The 27,038-nt window shown below is 59.5% G+C and overlaps 1 protein-coding gene across 1 annotated transcript; it reads right to left on the bottom strand.

Annotated features, from left to right (window-relative positions):
* Positions 1-169: 169 nt before the first annotated feature.
* Positions 170-25,487, bottom strand: LOC100357554 (leukocyte immunoglobulin-like receptor subfamily B member 3). The gene is given in 17 exon segments (XM_070063487.1): positions 170-2,574; positions 2,682-2,732; positions 3,351-3,653; positions 3,796-3,896; positions 3,898-4,000; positions 4,003-4,572; positions 14,082-14,564; positions 15,413-15,670; positions 15,673-15,696; positions 19,948-20,011; positions 21,929-21,995; positions 22,096-22,137; positions 23,418-23,514; positions 23,622-24,182; positions 24,269-24,556; positions 24,726-24,761; positions 24,922-25,487. Coding segments are annotated over 17 exon segments (3,234 nt in total). The 5' UTR covers positions 24,971-25,487; the 3' UTR covers positions 170-2,437.
* Positions 25,488-27,038: the final 1,551 nt, after the last annotated feature.

The following is a 27,038-nucleotide window of genomic DNA, read 5'->3' as shown; positions in this document are numbered from 1 at the left end:
CTTAGCCCTGCGTCTGGTTGAGAGGATGTCCCCCTCCCAGAAACAGGAGCTGGCAAAGCGTGCATACAGTGGGGTTCACAGCAGAGACGCAGAAATGCAGCGACCCCCTCTGGCCTCCACAGCCCTGCACAGCCCCAGGACTCTGTGGGCTCCCAGCCCTGGGTGTTTCTGGGAAGGGTGCTATGTGAGGCCCATTGTGTGTGGCTGTGCCCCTAATCCCCACACATCCTCACTTCACGGCTTCCTGGGGCTCATCAGAGTTCCTACGGAGCCAGGGACCCACCTCCCTGAGCCCGGCATCCCCGGTGCACATCTGGCTCCTGTCCCTGGCCGGCCGTGCTTGGAGGGATGCCTGTGTGCACAGTCCCTGGGTGGTTGTCAGGGCCTCCCCCTGGCCCTCGGTGGTGAGAACGCTCCACGGAGCCTGCACTCAGCACACTGGTGAGCGCTGTGCCTGACCCTGACCCTTGCCAGGATGTGGGTCAACGGGAGCAACTGACTCCATGCAGGGGGTGGGTTGCTCTGTGCTGTGCTGACGCTGGGTGTGGTGCTTTGAGGAACTATGAGCCTCTTGCCACACTGACCAAACCCTGCACATTCCAGCCGCGTCTCAGGGCTGCGATTTCCCCACACTCTGACCACACTCTGCCTACTGTGTCCTCGAGAAGTGACCTGTGAGGTGGCGTGGGGGGTGCCTCTCTCTGGCATTATTTGCACTTCCCTTCCCTTGTGCTGAGTGAGTTGCACCCTTGCTTTTCCTACTGTGGCTTCCAGATCTGCATCCAATGTGTTCGTTGTCTTCCTGTTCCCTTCATAGCTGTCCACGGTGCACAGAGTTCTGAAGTTTTGAGGATGATCAATGCAGCCATTTTCCTGTTTGTTCCTCATACTTTCAGAATCACAGCTAAGACGCTGTGATGAGGTCATATTTACCCAGGTATTTCCTTCTAGGAGTGTTTAAAAATTTTTTTGTAAACTCTGATTTATTTATTCGAGAGGTAGGGACAGAGAGGAGAGACAGCAACAGAGATTTGCCACCTTCTGGCTCACTCCCCAGATGGCTGGGCCAGGCTGAAGCCAGGAGCTTCTTTTGGGTCTCCCACGTGGGTGCAGGGCCCCAAGCATTTGGGCCATCCTCTGCTGCTTTCCCAGGGGCATTAGCAGGGAGCTGGATCAGAAGTGGGGCATCCGAGATTGGAACTGGTGGTCATATGGGATGCCGGCGCTGCAGGTGTTGGCTTTACTCCCTCAGCTACGCTGTGGTGGGGTGGGGTCCCAGCCCATAACTGGAAACACTGGTGCAGAATCCACAGCGCTCTCTCAGTCCCACCTCCCTGAACTCTGTGGGAAACGCAGACTTGCACCACACGGACAAGCAGAGTAACCAGCCACCAGAGGAAGCCGGGCAGGCATCCGCACTCTTCCAGAACACCGGGTGCTGCCGTCTGCCAGAGCCGCCGTGTTGTGGGGTTTATGTTAGTTGTGCATTGAGAAATCCAGATGACCTTGAACTTCCCGTGCCTGAAGAAACCCTGCACACACTTTCTTTCACTTCTGTGTGGTCCTCTCAGAGGGTGGATTCCCACGGTCATCTGGGATTTTACCTTAGAGTTTGATAAGCCACACGTTTTTAAAAATATTTATTTAAAAATCAGAGTTACAGAGAGAAGGAGAGAGAGAGGTATCCATCTGCTGGTTTCATCCCAATGGGTCCTCACAGCTGGAGCTTGTCTGATCTCCAGCCAGGAGCCAGGAGCCAGGAGCCAGGAGCTTCTTCTGGGTCTACCACATGGATGCAGGGGCCCAAACACTTGGGCCATCTTCTACTGCTTTCCCAGGCCATAGCAGAGAGCTGGATTGGACGTGGGGCAGCCAGGACTTGAACCGGTGCCCACAGGGGATGCCGGCACCTCAGGCAGCAGCTTTTATCCATTAAGTCACAGCACCAGCCCAGATCTATTGATTCTGACCTCCCACTTCTAGCCCCACCTGTCATGGCCTCCTTTTGGTGAGCAGAATTTTAAACCCATCTTGAGTGACAGGTGTCCCACCACATCCTGGCCCACTTGCTGAAGGTCAAGGGGAGCAAATCCTGGCGTTACCCTCTCTGTGGGCGGCAGGGCCCGGGCTCCTGTGGAGACTCAGGGCCACTGAGCTGTGTGCGGTCCCTGGAGAGGAACAGGACAGAACCCCACGGGAGCCTGCAGGGCAGTGGGTAGGGCTGCGGGAGGCCAGAGCCCCTTCCCAGAATGCGCATGGGAGCCCGGGAAAGCAGCACCACCAGCGGCCCACCAGGGTCCCTGCCCCTGAGCAGGATTCCCACAACCCCAGGTGAGCTCCGCCCACTTCCCACAGCTTCTCACCATGCATGCCCAGATCCCCCCTCCCCCGCCTCCAGGGCTTGGCCTCTCTGACCCAGCTCTGTCCTCTCTCCAGGTCACCACTGGCCTGCAGCCCAGGTCCTTCTCTGGCTGTACCAAGCCTCCGCCAGCAGAAGCCCGAGGCCCAGCAGGACCAAGCCCGCCACGCCCATGCGGATGAGGTTCTCCAGGGTGTGGTCCTGGGGCGCTGGGGCTGGGGGTGTGCACGGAGGGGTCATCAGGCTGGCCAGCCCCAGTGACCCAGGACCCACTACTCCCCGCAGTAGCCTGAGCCCTGGGTCAGGCCTGTAGCTCACTCACCAGTGGGGGAGCCTGGCTGGGGGTGCGAGGGGCTGCTGGGCTCTGGTCCTCCTGAGAACAGGCACAGGACAGTGAGGAGGAGGAGACCCCGGCCTGCTCCGCACTCTGTGCTTCCCAGCCTCTCGTCTCGCGACGCAGTTCAGCGTGGTCCTCGTGTGAGTCGCCCACACATCACTCTGTCTGTGTTCAGGAGACACCAGGGAACTCCGCAGGGGAGAGACATGTGGCAGCCAAGCCTGGTGAGCTTCTCCCTACAGGAGCAGGTCCCGGGCCCACCCTGGGCCATGACCAGGCCCCACTGGGCTCGATAGTCTCTGTCCTACTCTAACAGACACCCCGGGGTGTGAGGCCCGTCCTGGGTGGGTCCTGTCCAGTTCTGCAGTGCTCGCCCGCTGTGGGAGCCCGGCCTGGGGCTGCCGGCCAGGGCGCTGGGCAGAACCCATCAGGCCCTCTGCAGGGACCACCGAGGGCCCTGCTGGGTCAGAAGGGAAGGGGGGGGGCTGCACACTGGCTCCGCCCACACCCTATCCCTCCTGCCCTGCAGTTCCACCACCCTCACTCTGGGTGTCTGGCCCAGGAACCCCAGGCCCCTTGCCCAGTTCCCATCTACGCCTCCTCTCAGTGTCTCCGTGACATACCCAGCTCCTGCTCAGGCTGTGGCTTCCTCACCTGTCACCCCCAGCTCCAGGGCGTCACTGGGCTCTGACCACACGGAAGGATTCTCCCTGTAGGAGCCATAGCATCGGAACGCCCACCTGCGACCGGGAGTCACAGGGCCCACAGGGAACAGGGCCTGGGACTGCGCACTAGGGCGTGGCTCTGAGCTCCGGGTCCTGGCAGCCCAGGGCACCCCCTCCTCTGTCAGAATGAACCTGTGGAATCCCAGCTGGGAGGGGCACTGGAGGGTCACATTGCCCCCTGAGGTCACCACAGGGCTGGGCAGAGCTGAGAGGCTGGGCTTGCCGTAGGCTCCTGGGAGAGAAGGAGCAGTCATGTGAAGCAGGGCTCACCCCCCACGGTACCCCCAGGGCTGCGCTATGAGAGGGGGACCCCTGGGAGCAGACCCCTCCTTGAGGGCACAGCCTGTGGGGCTGGGACCCTGCGTGACCCTCACCTGACACCCGCAGCTCCAGGGCGGCACTGGGCTCTGAGCAGCCAGCAGCGCTGACGCAGACACAGCGGTAGCGCCCGCGTACACCTCAGCCATGAGAGGGTGGGGAACTTGGCCTTGTTTCCGGGCTCCAGGGGCATCGCTCTGTCCCAGGGCTCTGGGACTCCCTCTCTATACAGACGGCACTCCTGGGCCTCCAGGGTCCCCAACACCACAGGGCCCCAGGCCTGCCCAGGGCGATCACAGAGCCTGGCTCAGCCCGGAGGCTGGGTCTGGGGAGGGTCCCTGGAAGGAAACCAGAGGCTGGGTCCCAGGACCACGTCCCCTCGCAGGCCAGGACGCTCCCAGACGCCCTCCTCACCAGACAGGGCTGCTGTCCCCACCCCAGCTGCCCAGGGTGGCCCTTGTCCCATGGGGGGGGGACCAGCACAGTGGGGGCACGCTCACCTGCCTGCACTCGGGTCCTGGGCCCGCACAGCCCTGCAGGAGAGCTCCCCGTGAGAGGGTTGCCCCTGCCCCTGCGCCCGTCCTCTCCTCCCCGGGGCTCCTGAGCCTGGGGTCTCCAGGGAGCAGGGCCTGGCTGTGGGCGGGGACGGGGGCAGGGTCTCTCCCAGAGCAGGGTCTCCCCTCCCCGTCTTCCAGTCCCCCCCAGGCAGAGCAGGACCACGAGGGCGGGGTCATGGCGTCCTCTCCGCCGGCCCCGGCACAGCCCCCGCGGCACGGACACACACCGGGTGTGGACGCTCGGAGGCCGGGTCCTCCCAGCATCGCAGGGCTGTTCTGTCCACACCCCACAGGAAGGGGCACCGCCCCACCCCAGCCAGGCCCTCAGTCCCCAGGATGGGGGCACAGGCGCCCTGCAGGGATGGGGCCCCGCCCCGCCCTGTCAGCCGGCTCCGCCCTCCTCTCCCAGGGCCAGGACCCAGCACCAAGGACACGGGCCTCCCGGAGCCGCCCCTCAGGTGGGCTGATGCGCCCCGGGGTGGGGTCGTCCCCGCCCTCAGCCCCTCCTGTGGGGTCGCAGCCCGGCCACTTCCGGAGGATGCAGGTGGGCACAGCCCCGCTCCCGCCCGGCCCGGAGGTCCCGGGGCCCGACCCAGGGCGGGGGAGGCCCGGACGCCCCCTCCGCCGCGGACGCCGCTCCCACGCCCCTCAGCCACAGCTTCCCCTGACCCGACCACCCGCTGCGGGGCCCTGAGGCCTCCCAGGACCTGCGCCGCCCCCTCCCTGCCGCCTGCCCTGACTCCCGGGGGAGGCGCCCTCACTGCGTCCCCTCACACACCCCTCTGCCCTGAGCCTCAGCTTCCCCGTGTGGGCGGACACGGACTCACCTGAGACGGCCTCGCGCAGACGCACACCGACTCTGGACTGCGCAGGTGCACGTCTACTGGGGATTGCGCAGGCGCACACCGCCACTGGCCTCAGGGACACAGCGTGACATGTGACTGTACATGCGCACAAGACAGGACTGCGCACGCGCATGATGACACGATACTGCACACACGACGACACGTGAGTGCGCAGGCGCACGCCGACATGCTGCGCTCACACGTCACTGAGGGGAGTGCGCACTGGTTTGCCGCTGTCTCCGTGGAGGAAGAGTGCGGGTCCTTGTAGGAAACGTGAACCCTGACTGCTGCTCTGCGCGGCCCTGCAAGTCCTCGCCAGAGCAGGTGGGCGAGAAGAAGCCACAGAAGCGTGCGAATTGGGAAGGAAGAAGGCACTTCGGCTCTTTCCTGATGACGTCATCTTACCTAAAGACAACCCAACGTCTCAACCAGAAACTGCCCTCACTGGTCACCGTCAGGTCGCAGGTTCGCGGTCCACACACGAACTCCCGTCAGCGCTCCAAGGGAGATCCACACAGCTCCACTTAGCAGAGCCCAGACCTCCAGCAGCCTGGAGTGAAACAAAACTCATGATTTACATGGAAACACAAAAGCCCCATTTGGGCAGTGGGCAAAGGACTTGAATTGACGTTCCGGAGAGAAGATGTGATGACTGACAGGAGGATGCAAAATCTCTCAGACAAAAACAGCTTTGTCTGTGTCTGATGAGCTGTTTCTTCTGGTAATGTATTGAACGTCATCGATTCTTTAGTATCAAGCGACCGGTGCCTGCCTTCACCACCGACAACCAACCGGTGTGCTCATGTCCCCTGCATTCTCTCTTCTTATAGGAACGAGTATTCTTTGTGAGCGTTTTCGTGGGAGTCTAAGTTTATGGGAGCATCCGTCCCAGGATTTCCCCATCTGACTGTTTGCGTCTCTGGTTTTGATAGCACTCTCTCCTTGCCTGATAAAACGTTCCTTTTTCCTGTCCTCGGGAACAGTGTATGTAAATTTGGGAGTGTGTGGGCATGCATGTGTATGTGTGTTTCCTACCTGAATAAATGTGTGGGAGGAATTCCCATGAAGCTTTGCAGCCTGGCGTTTAGACTGAGGGAGAATGTTGGATTCCTGAGTCACGGCGTTGTCAGGTGTCAGGGCACGTTTTGGTCAGCCACAGTCGCCTGTACGCCGGCGCCCCCAACATTCTAATGAAGCTGACAGCTGCCGACCTCATCGTACTCTTGCTGCACGGCTTCTGGGGGCAGAGTCCTAGATACGCAGGTCTGCACCACTGCAGGAGGACGCCCGGCCCCCGGTGGACATTCTCATAGGAATACAGCAGCGAGCTCTGCCGTTCCCCGCCCAGGAGTGAACGGCGGAGTTCAGAGCCCAGAGTGAAGTAGGCGCCATCATGCAGGTGTGTGCTGGGACTCCTTGATGTCCCATGACCAGACTCACCCGGCACAGGGTTCCTGGAGCCGATCCTCACCCTTACAGGACACGTGGATGGATTTACTACAACTCCCTGTTCCCATAGTTCGGTTCCTTTTATTTATTTATTAAAGAATTATTTATCTACATTTTTGAAAGGCAGAGTTACCGGGGAAGGGGGGGGGATGTGGTCTTCCATCCACTGGTCCACTCCCCACATGGCTGCAGTGGTTATGGTAGACCAAGCTGAAGTCAGGGGCTTGGAACTCCATCCAGGTTTCCACATGGGTGCAGGTGCCCACGCACGTGGACTTCTCTTGCTGCTTCTCAAGTGCATCAGCTGGGAACTGGATTCTGTGGAGCAGCTGGGACTCGAACCCGTGCTCCCGTGTGGGATGCTGGCGTCTCAGGCAGCACCTTCACTCGCTGAGTCACAATGCCAGCCCACGTTCAATTATTATTTTTCTCCCAAAGAAACCTTTCATTTAATGAATATACATTTCATAAGTACAACTTTAGGAATAGAGAGATTCTTCCCACACTCTCACTCCTCCTCCTCCACCCTCATCTACTCCCAGTCCCATCCTCCACTAAGATTCATTTTCTATCAAATTCATTTTTTTAAAGATTTATGTATGTAGTTGAAAGTCAAAGTTACACATAGAGAAGGAGAAGCAGAGGAGAGAGAGAGAGAGAGAGAGAGAGAGAGGTCTTCCATCCACTGGTTCACTCCCCAATTGGCCACAAGAGCTGGAGCTGCACCGATCTGAAGCAAGGAGCCAGGAGCTTCCCCTAGGTCTCCCAAATGAGTTCAGGAGGCCCAGGACATGGGTCATCTTCTACTGCTTTCCCAGGCCAATGCAGAGAGCTGGATCAGAAGTGGAGCAGCCAGGACTTGAACCAGAGCCCATATAGGATGCCAGCACTTCAGACCAGGGTGTTAAACTGCTGTGCCACAGCGCCAGTCTCTTCAATCAATTTTATACTAAGACCAACTCTATACTAAGTAAATATTTCAACAATTTGCACACACACACGCGCACACACAGTGTGGAGAACTAGTTTTACAGTTAATTCTTATAATACAACTCATGAAGATCAGAGGTCCTGCATGGGGAGTTAGTGCACAGAGATTCTTGTTGTTGATTTAACAATTAACACTCTTATGTATGACATCAGTGATCATCCGGGGCTGTTGACATGAGCTGCCTTGGCTATGAGAGCCTTTTGGAGGCCAGCGCTGTGGCATAGTGGTTTAGGCCGCTGCCTGCAGTGCCGGCATTCCATATAGGCGTCAGTTCGAGTCCCGGCTACTCCACTTCTGATGCAGCTCTCTGCCATGGCCTGGGAAAGCAGTAGAAGATGGCCCAAGTGCTTGGGCCCTGCACCTGCATGGGAGACCCGGAAGAAGCTCCTGGCTCTTGATTTCAGATCAGTGCAGCTCCAGCCATTGCAGCCAGTTGGGAACCAGTGGATGGAAGACCTCTCTCTCCCTGCCTCTCCTTCAATATCCATGTAACTCTGACTTTCAAATCAATAAATAATCTTTCTTTTTTTATTTAAATAAAGCCTTTTTAGTCTGCAAAAATGGTCTGAATTTAGACAGGGCCATCAGCAAAATGGGAGTTCTCTCCTCCCTTCAGAGAAAGGCGCATCCTTCTTAGATGGTCCCTTCTTTCCACCAGGATCTCACCCACAAAGATCCTTCATGTAGGTAATTTTTTGTTTTATTTTCAGTTCTCTGAATCCTGAGGTGTTCGCTCTTCCTGTAACGACCCGCGTCCCTGAGGTCATGTGTGTCTGCACAGGCAGGGTTTCATTGCTGCACACAGAGAACAGACCCTGCTACAGAGGGGAGCGGGACTGGATGGGCATCTCTCACACAGAATCAAGCGCCCACAAGGAGGGAGAGGATGCCAGTGCCAGGGGAGCCACTGAATCCCACCCCACAGGAGGGCTGCCACGGGCGAGGCCACGGGTGCCATCGTGGGTACAGAGGAGAGGGAAGCCTCGGGCGCTGCTGAGGGGACCTGGGATGGCGCAGCTGCTAAGGGAAAGAACTTGCAGCTTCCTGCAAGAATTTAAGTGGGACCACGCTCGGACTCCCCAGTCCCATTCTGGGCGCTGAGATCAAGGGGCTGGCGCTGGATGCAGCAGGTGAAGCCGCCGCCCACAACACCAGCATCCTGTACCAGAGCTCAGGTAGGGGTCCCGGCTGCTCCACTTCAGATCTAACTGACCTGAAGCCAGGAGCCAGGAGCTTCTTCTGGGTCTCCTTCGTGGGTGCAGGAGCCCCAGCACTTGGGCCATCCTTTGATGCTTCCCCCAGCTGCATAGCAGGGAGCTGGACTGCAGGCAGAGAGGCTGAGACTCCTACTGGTGCTGCACTATAGGGCGCTGGTATCGCAGGTGACGGCTTTAACCTGGGCCACGACCCCATCTCCAGGCCCCACATTCTTTAACCACTCAAGACTCATAAAGCTACCACCCAGGAACACTCCCCAGGAGGGTGCAGGCTAACCCCAAACAAGCAAGGCCCAGATGGCACGCCCCACGGTGGGTCCACGCTGGCCATTCACTGCACAGGGGCTGCCTCTGTGTCTCCGCCCTCCTCCCAACGTGCAGGTCACAGGTGCAAAGTGACCCGGATCCTGTGAGCAGGAGGAGGGAGTGCCGGTGGCCTTGGCCAGGGCAGCCTGCTCCTTCTCACTCTGTGTAGATGAGAGAGGCTCAGAGCAGACGGTTCTGAGGACACGGCCACGAACCTGAGATGCAGCTCTCCTGCTGCGCCCTGAGCTCGGAGAAGCACGCAGCCTCCAGGGAGTGGGTGAGGCCCAGCCCTGCTCGGCCACCAGCCTGAGAGGAGGGCAATACAGGTGCAAATGGGCGGGGAGCTTGGCGGGCAGGCCAATGGGGGTCACTGTGGACCGGGATGCGGGCATAGTTCCTGGCTTCCTGCTTGCCCATCGGGAGGGTCCTGAGCTTGGGGGGCTTCTGGGGCGGTGCTGCCCTCCAGCACCCACATGCGGGCCTGTCCACGGCCGGGAGTGCCCCCGAGCCCTGGGCTGGGTTTCCCAGGCGCTTCCTCCGGTGGGCGCGTTGTGACCACCCCAGCCTCTGTGCCCTTTCGGAGGTCGGGGCTGGAAGGTCCACGCGTGAGCAAGGAGGGCCCAGCGTGACGTGGCTCCTCAGTCTTTGCAGACCCCGCCGTCAACCTCTCCCGCGTGGGAGACGAGGAGACGGCCTCTCCCCTGCCGGCTCTGGAGCTGTCCCAGACCCGAGAGCAGACGCCACCCGGTGAGCGAAAGGTTCCTCCCAGCGCCTCAGAAACCACAGGGTGCGGGAGACAGAGTCACTGAGAGCCGAGCGCCCATTGGCTACCTCTCACCATGGCCGCATATACCCACAATACCCCGGGCGGCCTGGGGGGTAGGGTTGTACCTCAGCCCCACCCCCGAACTAGGAAGGCTTTGTCTGAGGGCAGGCCAGGTGCTGTCAGCAGGTCTCATAAGACGGCTGAGCCACCTCCTGTTAAAGATGGGACGAGCTCATTCGGCCCCTGAGCAGGAAGTCCTGCCCCCTGCTGCATCCTGGGAGCCAATCACAGAGCTCGGGGGAAGTCCACTTCCTTTGGCCCAACCATACACAGGCCGGAAGTCAATCCTAACCCGAAGGAAGTTTGTCTTCTAAGTTGAGCCTGGTTGGTATTGGGTGTTTCTGGGCGTCCATGTTCGCTCGGGGGCTTCTGGAAGGACTTTCTGGGTCTTGGAGCAGAACTGCCTTCGTAAGCGCCGGTTTGGAGAGGATCTGCCAGCGGCTCTATGCAATGTTCTTTCCCTTCTAATATTTTCTAAGGCGCTTCATTAAATATAACTTATATCCCATAGAACCTACCCTGCACAGTGCTGACCCACAGAGCAGGTCCGCCACCTGTCAGCATCCCTTGGGCCCCCCGTGGAGACCTGCCCCACCCCACCCCAGTGATTTGGGAGGAGGGGCTGCCCTCGCTCAGCCTCGCGCTGCCGGAGGCACTCAGGTGCCAGTCATGGAGGGTGAGGCTGGGCCGCACGGCTCACAGTTTATCCTCTGGTGTCCAGCACCACCCACGTACCTGCAGACACAGCCTGGGGGCCACTGCAGAGCCACCTGCTGCTGCCGCTCCGTGTGGCGGGGCCAGAACCCGCCGCCTCCAGCTGGGCCTTTGCCCTTCACTCTGGGTGGGATCAGCCCCGAGGTCGTGCTCAGAGAGAATGGCCTTGGCCAGAGGGAGGGTCCTCTCAGGGAGGACCCTGTGTGCTCCCTGCTGCCATGGCTCCCTGCACGCAAAGGCCTGGCAGTGGGAACCGGAAGCATCTGACCCTGTGAGCACCGGAGGTTAATTAAAATCCCCCATCAGCGATCATATCCGGGTGACGGGGAGGCACAGGGAGGGAGGACTCAGTGGCTGTCCACGGGGCGGCTCTGGGGCAGACCAGGAAACCAGCGCTCCCCAGATCCTGTGCCCACGGCTTGTCTGTGCAAGACCGAAAGAAGCCTTTGGAATCTGGAGCAAAACAGCATACGGGCCGGGACGCTTCGGGTCCGTGGGCTCAGCAGGGGTGGTCTTTGCCTCCTGTGGGACACCGGGTGGTGCTTGGGGATGCTTGTGGGCTGCTGCTACCCACGCCTCAGTGCACAGAAGGCCCTGGCCAAACCACACCACACGGAAGGTTCCAGAAACCCTGTTACAGAATGTGACAGTGGTCCTCAACCAGGGACACTTCTGCTCCCTAGGGGGTCACTGTTGGAGACAGGTTTTGTGGCAAAACAGAACAGGAGATTCGCCACACTCAGGGCTTCAAGGAGAACAGTGAGACATTAGGCGTTCACAGCACAGCTCCACCGCCCCCGCCCACTCTGAGAGCGTCTGCATCCAGCACAGGAGCCCCCTCCCCAAGCAGCCCCTCTGCCCCCACCCTCACCCCACCCCTGAGTCTGCCAGTCTCTCTGTCACTAGGGATTCAACCAGTGAGATCGCACCTGGGGCAGTGAGACCCCACCCACATCGGTGAGACCTCTCCCACACAGGTCGGTGACACCCCAACCATATCGGGGAGACCCCACCAAGATAGTGAGACCCCACCCCGGACAGTGAAACCCCAGCCACTATGGTGAGACCCTTCCCACCCACATCAGTGACACCCCACCTGGGGTAGTTAGACCCCACCCAGGTCAGTGGGACCCCAGCCACTATGGTGAGACCCCTCCCACAAGGTCAGTGACACCAAACCTACAACAGTAGGACCCCAGCTAGGATGGTGAGACCCCACTCACGTTGGTGGGACCATACCACTGTCGGTGAGACCCCGCCAGGGTGGGAGAAGCTCTGGCACTTGGGCTGTGCCAGGGCTGCGGACTCCAGGGCCACCAGGTAACTCCCTTCCCCACCTCATTGGGCAGAAAGGGCCCTGGAGGACGGGTCTGGGGTCCCGAGCTGTGGTCTCAGCATGAGGGGAGGAGGGAAGCCCCGGATTCAGGGAGTCCCAGGGTCCATCCCTTGCCCTGGGTGATCATCACTGGACTTCCAGGGTAGCAGCTAAACGAGCCTCTGTCCATCACCCAGCCTGTGGCACTCGGGTACAGCAGCAGGAAAGAGACTGGGGGGGGGGCACCCCGCAGGCCAAGGGAGGGAGAGATCAGGACATAGCGCATGACGGGAAGCAGCACTGAAGCGACCTCAAATAGTTCACGGAAACCCAAGCTGCGCTGCAAGTGTGCGTGAAGTCTCAGCCGCAGCCTTGCTATGGAGGACTGGGCTGTTTGCTTTGTCAGGGGAGACCAGGGTGGGGCAGCGGTGGCCGAGCAGGTGCACACGCCAAGGAGCGGATCTGCCTCAGCAGGCCGTCACCTCCACCCCCGCCCCCCAATCCGTGCAGGTGACCCCGCTCTGGGGCACAGCACAGACGTCTCAGTCCATGCCGGCCTGGGCACGGCCGGCTCCCTCCCGGGTCCTCCACCTGCAGAGCCAGTCTTCAGCCAGGAGCCACGTCAGAGCCACCAGGACCAGGACAGCCAGGCCGATCCGCAGGAGGTTCTGGGCGGTGTGATCCCAGGCGGCTGGGGCTGGGGCAGAGGGGCTGCTGATGGGATGCAGCACTGCACCCACCCGCTCCTCTCCCCTCACCTCCCAGACCTTCCTCCTGCCCCCACCCCGCGGGAGCCCGGCTACTCACCGTCCTGGACTCTGGACACTGTGGTTCCGAGACGGGGTTCCTGAGAGCCTGCTGTGGGAAGGGAGGGTCGCTTTGGCTTCTGCCCCCCCAGCCTCTCCTTCCTCAGCCCAGCCCCGCCACACCCCGCGGCTGTCCAAGTCTCCACCCCATGCCTCACAGGGGTCCCAGCGGCCTCAACCCGCGGGCAGGGCCCCCAGGCCCCAGGCAGAAGCTGGTGTTGCACTATTGCGCATGCGTCTCCATGCCTCGCACCCCGACGGGTCTCTGCACCCCCCTCACGCGGGTCTTTCTCCACACATGGCTTCAAATCGAAAGCCAGGCACTCCCCTGGCATCCTGAGCCAGCCCCCTGCCCACCAGCCTCCTGGCCAGTCCCTTGTCACCTCCCCTTCCTGACTTCCGGCACTGCTGGTTCCCGCCCCTGTCTTTCTGGAAATCTCTTCGTTCTGAGAACCATCGACTAACGGGCTCCGTCGGCCAGTGTTCACCCAGATGTGACCTGCGTGTGCCCAGCCAGGCGGCCCTGCTTAGCCCTCCACGGTCCCCCTTCCAGGTCACCACTATTCCTTGTGTGCGATGCCAGGGGGCTTCTAAAACTTCACAGGACATGGAGTTAAAAGAGAAGTTTATGGGGCCAGTGCTGTGGCATAATGGGCTAAAGCCTCCGCCTATAGCACCAGCACCCCTTATGGGCACCGGTTCGAATCCCTGCTGCTCCACTTCTCTCCAGCTCCCTGCTAATGTGCCTGGGAAAGCAGCAGAAGATGGCCCAGTCCTTTTACCCCTGCACTTTCCATGAGCTCTCTGAACTGCCCTCATATAACACATTTCTCTCTCCCAACTTCCACCCATGGACGTTCCATCCACTTCAGCCAGGACGCTTGTGCCCCAGAGACCAGGAGGCTTTTCTGGTTGACAGACACTGCTGTACGGGTTGCCCGTCCCTTATCCAAAATGCTAGGGACTGGAAGTACTCCAGATGGGCTTGTCCTGGGATTTGGAATATTCCCATACACACAGTGAGGTCTCCTGGAGACTGCGCCCATGTCTTAAACACAAGATTCCCTGCGTGTCACGGGCCCCTGGGACACAAGCTCTGGGTAACTTCTCATCATGTCCCTAGTGCACCTGCGTTCTGCATATGGACCAGCATGAGAGGGAGGGTGTGGGTTTCACTGCCGGCGGCTTGTGGGCACTGAACACCACCACACCTGGGGCACCTGCACTGCACTGTGCAGGCGGGGAAGCGCACTGCACCCACGGGCATACACAGGAAGGCTCCAGCTCTCCTGAGTGTGGAGGAGCAAGCTACTCACCTGCAGCAGGGGCGGGGTCTGTGGGTTCCAGGCTGGGGTCTCCCACATCTGGAGACAGAGATGAAGAGGACAGGTCGGGGCTGGGGGCTTCCTCTGCTCCCTCCATTCTCCTTCCCTGGCACCCTGGGGTGGACGTCCCTTCGACATGACCCTGGGGTTTCTTTAGGAGCCCAGGGAGGACCTGGGAACTGGGGGCTTCCTCACCTGTGACCAGGAGCTTCACGGGCTCACTGGGGAAGGACCACACATGGCCACTATAGGCGCCAAAACACCTGTACGTGCCTGTGTGTGCCGAGGTCACAGGGCCCACGGGGAACTCCGCTGGCACCGCCCCGTGGCTGCCCTGTGGGTGGCTGGGCCCGCCTTCCCGGAGCAGGAAGAAGGTGTTGGTCACCGTCTCTAGCCGGCAGTAGAAGGTCACATTCTCTCCCGAGGTCACCGTGGGCCCTGGTTGAACCCATAGGGTGGGCGTGTCGTACATTCCTGCACAAGAAGGTGGCCAGTGTCTTCCTGCCTCCCAGGCTCCCCCCTGCAACCTCAGACCCTCCTCCTCCCCCCACACCTATCCCAGCCACAGACGCGCCCTCCCAGCCGTGCTCCCAGGTGGAACCGCTCAGTGCCCCCAGCTTCCAGGAGTGAGGATCAGACTCTCTGGGAGCCGCTGTCCACGGGGATATCCCAGAGATTGGCCGCTAGGCCCACAATCCCAGCACGGCCTGGGGCAACCGATGGCCAGGGACCACCTCAGAGCCACCAGTCAGAGACTCGGGGGGGCGGCGGTTTGCTTATGTCTTTGGGGGAAAATACATAATATAGGATTTAGCATCTTAACAGCTTTAAGCTTCGCCCCGTGTCTCAACTTATTTTGCAAGCTCAGCCCGTTCCCTCGCATGTGGTGCAGCCCACGTTTGCCACGCATTCCCCAGGGGACACTCGGCTGCTTGCAGCTCTCGGCCCTTCTGATCCAGGCTGCGGGTGACTCGGGGCCAAAGCTCTCTGTGTTTGTCACGAGCCCTCCTGCAGATCCTACCAAGTGCTTCAGTCTGAGACACAGGTCCCCGGCTGTAGGGAGCGCCGTGGCCCGGACACCTTCCCTCCGTGGGAGCGGCCCTCCCACAGGACAAGCCTCTCTGTCTGCCCGGCCTGCTTCTCTCCCCTGTCCCAGGGACCCGGGTGCCATCCTCGGTAGGAGCCCTGCACGATGCCCTGCTGGGCTTCCCTCTCCTGCAGGTTCCTCCCAGAGGAAGCAGTGCCGGTTCTGAGCCCTGCAGAGCGTGGCCGGGTGGGGCTGCCCCCTGCCCCCACCACTGCATGGCAGCGGGCAGACTTACCTGTGACCACCAGATCCAGGGGCTCGCTGGGCTCTGACCAGAGCTCCCCGCTGTGGCAGAAGCAGCGGTAGCGCCCTGCAGTGCGGGAGGTCATGGCCTTGATGGGGAACCAGACTCCGCCCTTCGTTTTGGTTTGCTCGGGTCTCCCCCAGGCAGAGAGGCCCCCCTCGGAGAGCAGCTGGTACTCCTTGGCCCCGGGGAGCCCCTGGCACCAGATAGCTGCTGGCTTCCCCTCTGGAATCCTGGAGTCGGGCTCGGCCACATGCTGGGCCTGGTCAGTGCCTCTGGAAGGGAATCGGAACCTGAGTTTCCGGAAGGACCCCACCCCAGCCCCCTCCCACCAGCAACAGCCCCGTCCACTCCCAGTTTTCCCAGTGGTGGTGACTTCCTGGAGACCTCGAGGGTGACCCTGAGGCAGTGAAGGGAGGACTCACGCTTCTGGGTGCTGATTCTCCAGCTCAGACAAAGCCCTGGGAGGCAGGAACCATGGGTCGTGTTGCCCCCCTACCCGTACCCCTGGCCTCCATAGCCCTCCCGTGCTGGGACTCACCAAGGCACAGCAGGGACATGAGCGGAGAGGGCAAGGTGCAGATTCAGGCGGGAGGTGTGACCTGTCATGCCGGTGAGAGGCACAGGATCTGGCGGGCAAGGCCTTATGCCAGTCACCCCCCGAATTTCACTCTGATGTTTTTACAGGCAGGGCCACAGCCCTCTTTCCGCCACCTGACCATGGCCCCAGGACAAATTCAACCACACCTGCATCTGTTACTGGCCGAGGGTTTTTAAGGAGATGGGTCTTCACACATCTCCTCCTGAAACAAAGGATTTTATGGCTGTAAATATTAAGAAGCTCCTATCTGAGTTTTCCCCTGAAGGTATCAGACAGGAGGAATCCTAGCTGGCGCCATCCTGGGTTCAGAGGAAGGGTGAGCAGGACCCCCTAGAGAATGGGGATCCGGAGCAGGGTGTTTGAAATGCAGGTACTAGGCTACATCTGGGAGATTGTGGAAGATTTGTCAGGCAGAAGGGGCGGGACCTCCACCTGGCAGGTTATCAGGTAGGAGGGGGCAGGCAGGATGCGAAGGCCGGGCTGCCCTGAAACATCATCGGGATGACTTTGAGATGCAGCATATGCTGGACATAGACGTCTTCTCTTTAGGCCTGTCATACACACATAAGCTCCCACCGAACTTCCTACCTAACACAACCTCAGTGTCTGTCAGCTTCAATACCACGCCACTCCCTCCCCAGAGCTCCTGTCCATTGCTGGCCTGGGTAGCTCCTGTTGTCTCTGGATGCCACAGGGCCGGGTCTGGTGGGTTCCCAGTGCATCTGCAGCTCCAGAACAGGTGGATCAGACCGAGGGGCACAGTCACGGGGCAGCCCTGGGAGGTCACCGTGCCATCCACATGCAGGGGAGGCGAGGGAGAGAATGGGGGTTCTGTGACCCTTGCTTTAACGCCTCGCACCTGTGGAGAGATGTGGGACTCTGCACAGCACCGCCCCCCGTCTGGAAAAGGGAGCACGGGCTCCATCTCCTTTCTGAGCTACAGAACCTCGAGGACCACAGCCCTCTCCCTGCAGGTGCAGGAGGGAGGGTGGGGACAGGAGGGCGGGTTTTCTGTGCTCCCTGGAAGTGATGGTGAACAAGGTCCCGCCTGTCTGCCGTGGCTCGTGCTCCCAGGGCCTGAGCACTCGCCTTGGGGGAGATGAAAGGGCTGGATTTCAGAGACAGCCTTGGGGACTCAGGCAGGGCTGCTCTGGCTCCAGGGGTCGACACCTGGGGCTGGGTTTCTTCTCCTGTCCTGTGGCACAGGGACCGGCTCACCCCGAGCTCCCCCAACACAAACTCTCTCCAAACACCAACCACGGAACTCAAGTCAACCCCTGGCGCTGTGAGGATGAGGCCAAAGTCCCCACGGGGTCTCCCGGGGTGGGGTCCCCTCTGGCTTTTGCGCAAGTTTCTGATTTTTTATTTTTATTTATTTATTTATTTATTTATTTGTTTGTTTGTTTGTTTTTGACAGGCAGAGTGGACAGTGAGAGAGAGACAGAGAGAAAGGTCTTCCTTTTTGCCGTTGGTTCACCCTCCAATGGCCGCCACAGCTAGTGCGCTGTGGCCAGCGCACTGCGCTGATCCGAAGCTAGGAGCCAGGTACTCCTCCTGGTCTCCCATTAGGTGCAGGGCCCAAGCACTTGGGCCATCCTCCACTGCACTCCTGGGCCACAGCAGAGAGCTGGCCTGGAAGAGGGGCAACCGGGACAGGATCCGGCACCCCGACCAGGACTAGAAACCAGCATGCCAGCCCCGCAAGGTGGAGGATTAGCCTAGTTAGCCGCGGCGGGGTCCCTGATTTTTTATTTTTAAATTCTGAAAATGTGAGAGGCAGAGAGAGAATGAGTGAGCCAGCTCCATCCATTGTGTCACTCCCAGAATGCTCTGATGGCTGGGGTGAACCAGGGCCAATGCCAGGGGCCATGAGCTTTATCCACACCCCCCCACATGGGAGGCAGGAACCCAGCTCCAAAGCCGGAGACCATGGCCCCAGGACCTGCATGAGCAAGGAGCTGGAGCCCAGACGTGCAGCCGAGAATTGAACCCGGGCCTTGCATCGTAGGGCCTTTGCTTCCTCCTGAGGCCGGTTGTTCTCACTGAGGGTTCAGCTGCAGTGGGTTCTGCTCCCCGTGGAGGGGCCCTGTGCCTTTCTGTGGTCTCTCCCAGTCCCCCAGGGGTTGGGTGCCCAGCAGGGGGCAGCTCTCTGGCAGACACTGTGGGTGTGCATGTTCCCACCCCACTAGGTCAGACTCAGCTTCATGCTCTCGTGAAGGCCGTGGGTGTTGGGTTTTCAGTACTTTGCTTCCAGATCTGCAGGTGCAGGCTCCCTGCATGTGGCCGGCTGGGGTGGTGACCGGAGCTTTTCCCTGAGGGCCGAGGGTCCTGACTGCTTTCTCTCTACAGCACCCGCTCTCTTTAGTTCTGTGGAGACCTTGGTTCCAAGCCCCCTCCTCAGGGACTTGGGGCAGGGTCTCTGTTTTCTGGGAGGTGGTAAACCCCATCAGGGCCCACCTCCTGGGCAGAGTCTGCCGAGTACCCGCACTTCCGCTCCCACTAGAGCCAGAAGGCTCTCAACTAAGCTTTCGTCTCCACCACTGGCTGCTTTATTTCTGTGCCCTTGAGACCAGATACTTATGGAATTGTTTCTAATGTGTCTTGTTGATGTGTGTGCACATGTGTGTGCACATTTGTATGTCTGTGTGCATTTATGTATATGTGTTTCCCAGTGTGCAGGTGTGTGTATGGGTCTGCATCTGTGTGCACGTGCGTATTTCTCTGTATATTCGTGTATGTATCTGCATTTGTGTGTATACACATGTGCATGTGTGCATGTATGTCTGCATTTGTTTGCATGCATGTCTGTTTGCATGTGTGTATGAGTGGGTCTGGGTGTGCATGTGTGTATGCGTCTCTGTGTTCTGTGTGCGCAATCTGTGCTTGTGTGTGCATGTGTGTGCACGCAGGTATTTCTGTGTCTGTGTCTCTGTGCATGGATGTGTGTGTCTGCACATGTGTGCATGCTTGTGTACATGTGTTTATGTGTCTGCATGTGTGCATGTGTAAATGCATGTATGTGCATGTGTGTCTGTGTCTGCATGTGTGTGCATGCGTGTGTGAGTGTGTTGATGGGCACAGCAGTCCTGTGCACGGCCTGAGCCAGCACTTCCTCTCACGCAGCTCTGTGCCCAGCAGAGGTCAGCACATCATGGCCCAAGGACCACAGGCAGTCTATGGCCTCTCTCTGGATGGCCCATGGTCTGAGCGTGTTTTCACATTTCTGTGTGTCTGAGACGAAATGAAAGAAGGCTATCCCGGGCCGTGTGGACATGCTGTGACACACAAACATCAGCTCTCACCTTGCTTACTGGGAATCGACCCTGTTCCAGTGTGTGCACAGCTCGTGGTTGCTCTGCTGTTCCCAAGCCCAACTGGCTCAGCTGACCTCCTGGGGGACGGCAGAGGACGTGTGCTGGAATGAGAAGGCCATGCCAAGATGGCCGCTGGCGAAAGAAACTGTCTGGCAACAGGCTGTGATTGGATGGCTTTGGAAACTGCCTGGCAACAGGCTGTGATTGGATGGCTTCAGAAACTGCCTGGCAACAGGCTGTTATTGGTTAGGGCTTAGACCGCCCCTTGACTGGATTGGCTGCCTTGGCTATATAAGCTACTGTAGCCACTGAAATAAATGAGTCTGCAGGCTGCTCGCCTCTGGCCTGCTTTCACCCGACTCCCGGGGTCTGTGTGGTGACTCTGCGCCTCTTGCCCCCACCACGCTCCTCCTCCCAGAATCAAATCCACAGCAACAGACGTGAGCTGAGTTTGTGAGGGGGCAAGAAGCCATTCGTGTTGCATCCTTGCCCAAGACAAGGTGCACTCTGCTGCATTCCTACGCTGCTCTGCACACCCCTGCTGTGGACAGGGCCTGCACAGCCAGCTGCGAGCCTCTGCCAAGGACACAGAGGGGCTGAGAGGCACCTACCTGTGACCATGAGCTCCAGGGCACCACTGGGGGCTGCCACGGTGGCTGTTGCTGTGGATTTGTTCTAAGAGGAGGAGCGTGGTGGGGGCAAGAGGCACAGAGTTACCACACAGACTCCAGGAGTCAGGTGAAAGCAGGCCAGAGGCGAGCAGTCCACAGACTCATTTATTTCAGTTGGTACAGCAGCTTATATAGCTGAGGCAGCCAATCCAGTCAACGGGCAGTTTATGCCCTAACCAATCACATCCTGTTGCCAGGCTTACTCCATTTCCAGGTGGCTTCCAAGGGGGCTTCCGAAGCCATTCCTGAGTAACTGACCCTCACTTGCCTGTGGCCATCTTGGTATGGCCTTCTCATTCCACCACAGGTGGTGACTGCACAGATGCGGGGGTTCCCAGGACCAGAGCCAAGGTTCCTTGGGACCCCTTGCATCAGTGCTGTGGCAGGGAGCCATTTCCCCCCGGACTCACTGGAACTTTATCAAGAGGACGCTGGAGGCAGAACAACATGGCAGGGAAATGTTCTGTCCTGACATAACCCCAGACCCTGATCCACAACAGGCAGGGCTTGTCACAGGAGCCTGAAAGAGAAGAGGAGAGGTCAACAAACTTTCTCCTTTTAAAGAAATCGTTGCTTTGATATTCAAAAGTTGTATTTCTGTATAATTGTCATGTAAACATCAAACACACAAACACACAACACACACACGCACACACATGTGGAAGAGCTAACCCAAGCTAGATAACGTGTGCATTACCTCACAGACTTATTGTGTGCTGGGAGCATCTGACACAGTTTTAAGCCATTTCAGCTGCCCATGCCGTGAGCATTATTAACTACAGTCGCCATGACGCACACTACTCCTCTAGACTTTCTTCTCCCACGTGATTCTGTATCTCTGCACTCTGAACTGTGGATCCCAGCACCCACGCCCTCCCCTGGTGACCACCACTCTGCTCCCCAAGTCCCTCACAGCACACACCTGAATGACTTCCCACGTACGTTCTCCTCTGTGCCTGGCTTGTTTCACTTCCACAGTATCCGCAGTGCCTCGGTTTCCTGAAAACATCCGGGTTTCACTCTTCTATGGCCGAGTCTTATTCCACTGTGGGACGCCTTGCTTCGGGCCCCATTCGCCTCGGTTGATGATGACAGCGATGTGAGCTGCACCGCAGGAACGCGGGCGCGCAGGTGTCTAAGGGTCTCCTCTCCTGTAGCTCCTCCCCTGTGCCCGACCTGCGCTAGGAGTAGGGAGCGGTGGGGGTCTGGGCCCCAGGATCCCCTCTCTGTCCCACACTGTTGCGGACAGGTGAGCCAAGGAGCCGCCCATGCGCTCAGGGAGTTGGCACCGTCGAGAAGTAAAACCAGGAAGCGGGCATGATACCAAGGGTTCGAGGGGCCAGGTGGGGCTGAAGGAGGAGCTGCCGGGTAGAGAGAAGGTTAATGGTGGACGGACCGGAAATGCCAGACGGGCTCTTCCGGAAACCTGGGAACCTCGGGCGCGAGTCCGGAGACCCCAGCCCCCTCTTAAGGAGACCTACAGTGTTCAAATGTGCTCTTCCAGGAACCCGGGAATCTCGGGCTCGCGTCCGGAGACCCCAGGCCGCTCTTCCGTAGACCCAGGAATCCAGAGCGCTCTTCTGGAAGCCCTGCACACCCTCTTCCGGAAACTCAGAGACCCTGCACTTCTCTTCCAGAAACCACAGACGGGCTCCTCCAGAAAGCAGGGGTCCCAGATGCCCCCTTCGATACACGGGCTAGGCTGACCTTGGTTTAGAGCTACAGTGGAGGCACGGCCGGAGCAGGTGCGTTGCGCTCTACTTCTCAGGTGTCCGTTGCATGTAGACTTCCTTCCACGCAGAAAGTGCCAGGGAAGAAGGAGGACGCTCCCTTGGGAACCAGGTGCCCCAGATCCGCAGCAGCCACGCTCATTTAGTGAAATACGCCTTCCCAGGAATCCAGTGTAAGTTCTCTCTTCTACACGGAAGTTGGAAAAGTTGGTCTCATAGTAGCAGAGTAGGATGGTGACCACTATCGCTGAAAAGGGTCTGGGGGAGAGATGAGGGAGGTTTGGTCCCCGGGTCCCAAGGTGGAGTCAGATAGAGGAACAGCTCTGTCTGCACAGCACAGGAGGCACCCATGGCTCACATAACCTGTTGAGTGTTTCTATAAAGAACTCGAGGAGAGGAGCTGGGCCCAAACACAAGACATGACGAGATGGGAACACCCTGGTGTGATCAGCACACCTTCAAGTCCCACGCTGCACCTCCCAAATTATTACGTGTTCATTTAAAGGAAAAAATAGGTGGCAAAAATGGTGTCTGTGTCTTCCTCCTTTTTCGAGCTGAAATTCACAGAGCACAGATTACAGACCTGACAGAAATTTAATTCATGCTGTAGCTACCTCTCACATTCACTGTGTTGTGTACCCACCAGCACCTGTCACAAACATCTTCATTAACAGAGACAGAAACCCCAGACCCACTCAGCAGGAGCCTGCACGCTCCCTCCCCACACCCGAGTCCACATTCTGCCCTCTGAATCTGCACCCCCGGGCACCTCTCAGAGCAGAAGCAGACCATTGTCTCTTTGTGACACCGGCTGATTTCTCCACGATTATCCAGACCCTCCTTCTTTTCTAACAGGAGAGTATCAGCCGTGTCTACAAATACTGCCTGTTGTGGACGCACTCATCTGGTCTGCATATTCTGGTTGCTGGCATCTTTGGGCTCATGTGAATGAGGCTGCTATGAACCCGTGGATGCAAAAACCTTCTTGGGTTCCTGCTTCAATCCCTGTGGTTATATGCAGGAGAGGAATTGTTGGATTGGATGGTAATTCCAAGGAACCATGTTTCCTTCTTTAGTGTGCTGAAATTCAAATAACATAAAACCAGCCCTTTAAAGTGTATTATTTGCTGACTTGTAGTACATTACCAATGTTGTACACCATTAACTTTTTAAAAACATATATTTTATTTATTTGAAAGAGTTACAGAGCTAGATACAGACCGAGAGAGAGAGAGAGAGTGAGAGAAAGTCTTCCATCTGCTGGTTCACTCCCCAGATGGATTGACCCCGCCCACCCTGAAATCTATTTCGCTCGTTTATTCTGTTACTTGGCGCAAGCTCCCTGTTGTTGGCTGAAACGCGGATTCCCACGCATGCGCACTGGGAACTGAATTCACCAGAAAGAGAGCAAAAGGATCCATGAAGAAAGAGCTAAGTGCGGATCCACATTTGGTCTGCAGGGGGCGCTCTCGCACCTCAGGGCAGGAGAAGTCCATGGCTGAATAGAGGAAGAGCCCCTGCTGCCCCCAGACAGTTCCCGCAACCGAATGCTGGAAGACTGTTCCCCACTGTGCTCACGCTCCCCCCTGCCCCGCCCCCAGGGCTCGTCCTCTCTGACCCAGCGCTGTCCTCTCTCCAGGTCACTGCCGGCCTGCAGCCCGGGTCCTTCTGTGGCTGTACCAAGCCTCCGCCAGCAGAAGCCCGAGGCCCAGCAGGACCAAGCCCGCCACGCCCATGCGGATGAGGTTCTCCAGGGTGTGGTCCTGGGGTGCTGGGGCTGGGGGTGTGCACGGAGGGGTCACCTAGGCTGGCCAGCCCCAGTAACACAGGACCCCACCTCCCCGAAGCAGCCTGAGCCCAGGGCTGCACATCTTTGTGTCTAGGGAGTCCCCTCGCCCAGCGTGGGCTTTGTGAGAGGCCTGTGCACCCAGCCCAGTTCCCTTCCCAACACCCCTGTTCCATCCACTCCACTTCCCACACAAACCCTGTGCCACACAGGGTGACCCGGGCCCCAGGGCTGAGACCTCTGCTGTTTCTCACTCCCTGTGACCTCCCCCAGGTCCCCTCCCCCAGCCCAGTCCTCCTGTGGGGACAGCCCTGCACTGACCATGAGGACTGATGAGACAGGGCTGGGGCCCTCACCTGACACCTCCAGCTGCAGGGGGTCACTGGGAAGTGACCACACACGGGTCTTGTTGGTGTCAGCACGGTAGCACCTGTAGATGCCCCTTTGGGTGCTGTCCACGGGGCCCAGGAGGAAGGTGGCCTGCCACAGCCCAGCCCCATGGGAGTATCTGGCTTCCAGGCTGTGCAGGGGGCCGGCTCCACCCTCCTTCAGCAGATGGGCAGTGCCCGCCTCATCTGAGCCACAGGAGAGGGACACGTTCTCTCCTGACACCACCACGGGGCTTGGCTGGGCCGACAGGGAGGGCGCCGGGAACATCCCTGCAGGGGAAGCAAACCAATGTCTGGGGGGCTGCTGCTCCGTGAAGTCCATGTTTCTTCTTCTGTGGGCAGGGGAAAAACCTTACCCGTCACCACCAGGGTCAGGGGGTCACTGGGCTGGGAGTGGCCGAGCGAGGTCCAATACACACAACAGTACTGCCCTGTGTCATGGGAGCTCATGGACGTGATCACAGAGAAGCTGGCCTTGTGTCTGGAGTCCTGCTGGGGCCTCGTTTCCCAGGGATGACGGCCGCTCTCTGTATACATATGATAGACCTCAGCCTGCAGAGAGCCCTGGCACCAGAGGGTCACAGGGCTTCCTACGGCGACCAGGGGGCCTGGGTCGGCCCAGATGGAAGGCTTGGGGAGGGTCCCTGGAAAGGAATCAAAGTTGCAGACCCCGGGTGCAGCCTCTCTCCCACCCCATTCCCCAGCTCCACTCCCAGCCCCTCCCAGCCATCACCATCAGCCCAGCCCCCCTGGGCTCCTTAACATGAGCTGTCTGGAGCCCCCGGGACTGAGCCAGGTCAGGGGAGGACTCACCCGCCTGTGCCCCATCCCCTGGCACCCGGCACAGCCCTGGAAGAGAAGTCCCCGTGAGAGCTGCTCCCCACTCCCCACCCCTGCAGAGATGCCCGGGCCTGCCCTGGTCCTCTGAGCCCTGGGGTCCCAGCTGGGGCAGGGTGCTGTCCCCTCCCGCACCTGTAGGGGTCCCATTGTCCCCGTGTCCCCAGCTCACCCAGGCAGAGGAGGGCAGTGAGGGCTGGGGTCTGGGCCCCGCCGCCCATGGTCCCGTGGAGCAGAGTAGCTGTGAGGGGCGCAGGCCCAGAGTCCGGCTGGAGATGAGTGGGGAGACGTCACGGGTTCCTCATCTGTGGCCTCACAGGAACGGGGGCAGCCCCTCCCCGATCTCCCCCGCTGTCCCTGAGGACGGGGCCCAGGAAACAGCGGACACTAGGGACAGCTAGGACCAGGCCTCCGCCTCTGCTGCCCCCTGTACTGTGACTGCCCGGCCTCCCTCCCCCACTCCAGCCCCACCCCTCCAGGAGTCCACTTTCTGTCCAGTTAGGGTTCTGGTTCTCTCTGCACAGGCCGGGTGGCCGAGACACGCACTTCCCTTTCCTGAGCGGTTGAGTGCAGTTGTGGGGGCTGGGGCGGGGGGAGGGGAGTGGGGAGGGCTGGATCCCGTGGGGAGGGTGACGGAATCTTCCAGGCCTCTCGGAGCTGATGAGAGCGGATGAAGATGGCAGACGCTGCAGAGGTGTGGCTGAGCTGCAGCCCATCTGTGTCTGTGACAGGTGCAGGAGGGCCCACAACAGGGAACACGGGCCTGGGTTGGGGTCCTGCTGGGAGCTGGCGGGCTTGGGTCCCTGCTAGGGGCTTGAGGAGGGAGGGTGTCTTGGAGCACAGGCCCCAAGCTCCTCTGGGAACTGAGAGCATGGGATACCCTGGCCCCGGGCCAGCTGGTGACCCATGCCCCACACCCTGTGCTGGGTTTCTCTGATTGAGGGGGACTTGGAGCAGGGGACTGGGCTCATGTGGAACCACACTCCACGTGGGGCTGGGGATCCCCAGCACCTGTGTCCTGAGCCCCCCACGGCCTCTCCTCCCCTGATCTGAGCACCTGGGCTCCGTGCTCCTGGATGACATGGGGGTGCCGCTTCCTGAGACCTGAACAGGTGATGTCGTCCCCCAGCATCTCTGTGGTGGGGATGCCCGAGACCTCCCCTCTGGTGGCCGTGGCTGCAGCACTCCGGTCTCAGGGTCCTGCAGTGTCCCTTCCAGATTCAGATGTGGGGACAGCACCGTTCTGGTAGGCACCCCTCCTCAGAAGTCCCTAGGAGCGCCTGCTGACCCCAGAGGTGAATCAGAAGACAGAATGGAAGACCCCATCCTCAGCCGTGTTTGGGGGTGGAGCTCTCAGCTGCCTGCTCTGGGGTGGGGGCCCCATGAGAGAATGCACGGTGGCTCGTCACAGCCTCGGGTGGCAAGGCACTGACAGGCATCTGTCCTTTCCTTAGCCCTGCGTCTGGTTGAGAGGACGTCCCCCTCCCAGAAACAGGAGCTGGCAAAGCGTGCATGCAGTGGGGTTCACAGCAGAGACGCAGAAATGCAGCGACCCCCTCTGGCCTCCACAGCCCTGCACAACCCCAGGGCTCTGTGGGCTTCCAGCCCTGGGTGTTTCTGGGAAGGGTGCTATGTGAGGCCCATTGTGTGTGGCTGTGCCCCTAATCCCCACACATCCTCACTTCACGGCTTCCTGGGGCTCATCAGAGTTCCTACGGAGCCAGGGACCCACCTCCCTGAGCCCGGCATCCCCGGTGCACATCTGGCTCCTGTCCCTGGCCGGCCGTGCTTGGATGGATGCCTGTGTGCACAGTCCCTGGGTGGTTGTCAGGGCCTCCCCCTGGCCCTCGGTGGTGAGAACACTCCATGGAGTCTGCACGCAGCACACTGGTGAGCGCTGTGCCTGACCCTGACCCTTGCCAGGATGTGGGTCAATGGGAGCAACTGACTCCGTGCAGGGGGTGGGTTGCTCTGTGCTGTGCTGACGCTGGGTGTGGTGCTTTGAGGAACTATGAGCCTCTTGCCACACTGGCCAAACCCTGCACATTCCAGCCGCGTCTCAGGGCTGCGATTTCCCCACACTCTGACCACACTCTGCCTACTGTGTCCTCGAGAAGTGACCTGTGAGGTGGCGTGGGGGGTGCCTCTCTCTGGCATTATTTGCACTTCCCTTCCCTTGTGCTGAGTGAGTTGCACCCTTGCTTTTCCTACTGTGGCTTCCAGATCTGCATCCAATGTGTTCGTTGTCTTCCTGTTCCCTTCATAGCTGTCCACGGTGCACAGAGTTCT

This window comes from Oryctolagus cuniculus, chromosome 18 (genome assembly GCF_964237555.1).
Source record: "Oryctolagus cuniculus chromosome 18, mOryCun1.1, whole genome shotgun sequence".
Classification (NCBI taxonomy): domain Eukaryota; kingdom Metazoa; phylum Chordata; class Mammalia; order Lagomorpha; family Leporidae; genus Oryctolagus; species Oryctolagus cuniculus.
This window is presented reverse-complemented; position numbering and strand designations above follow the sequence as displayed.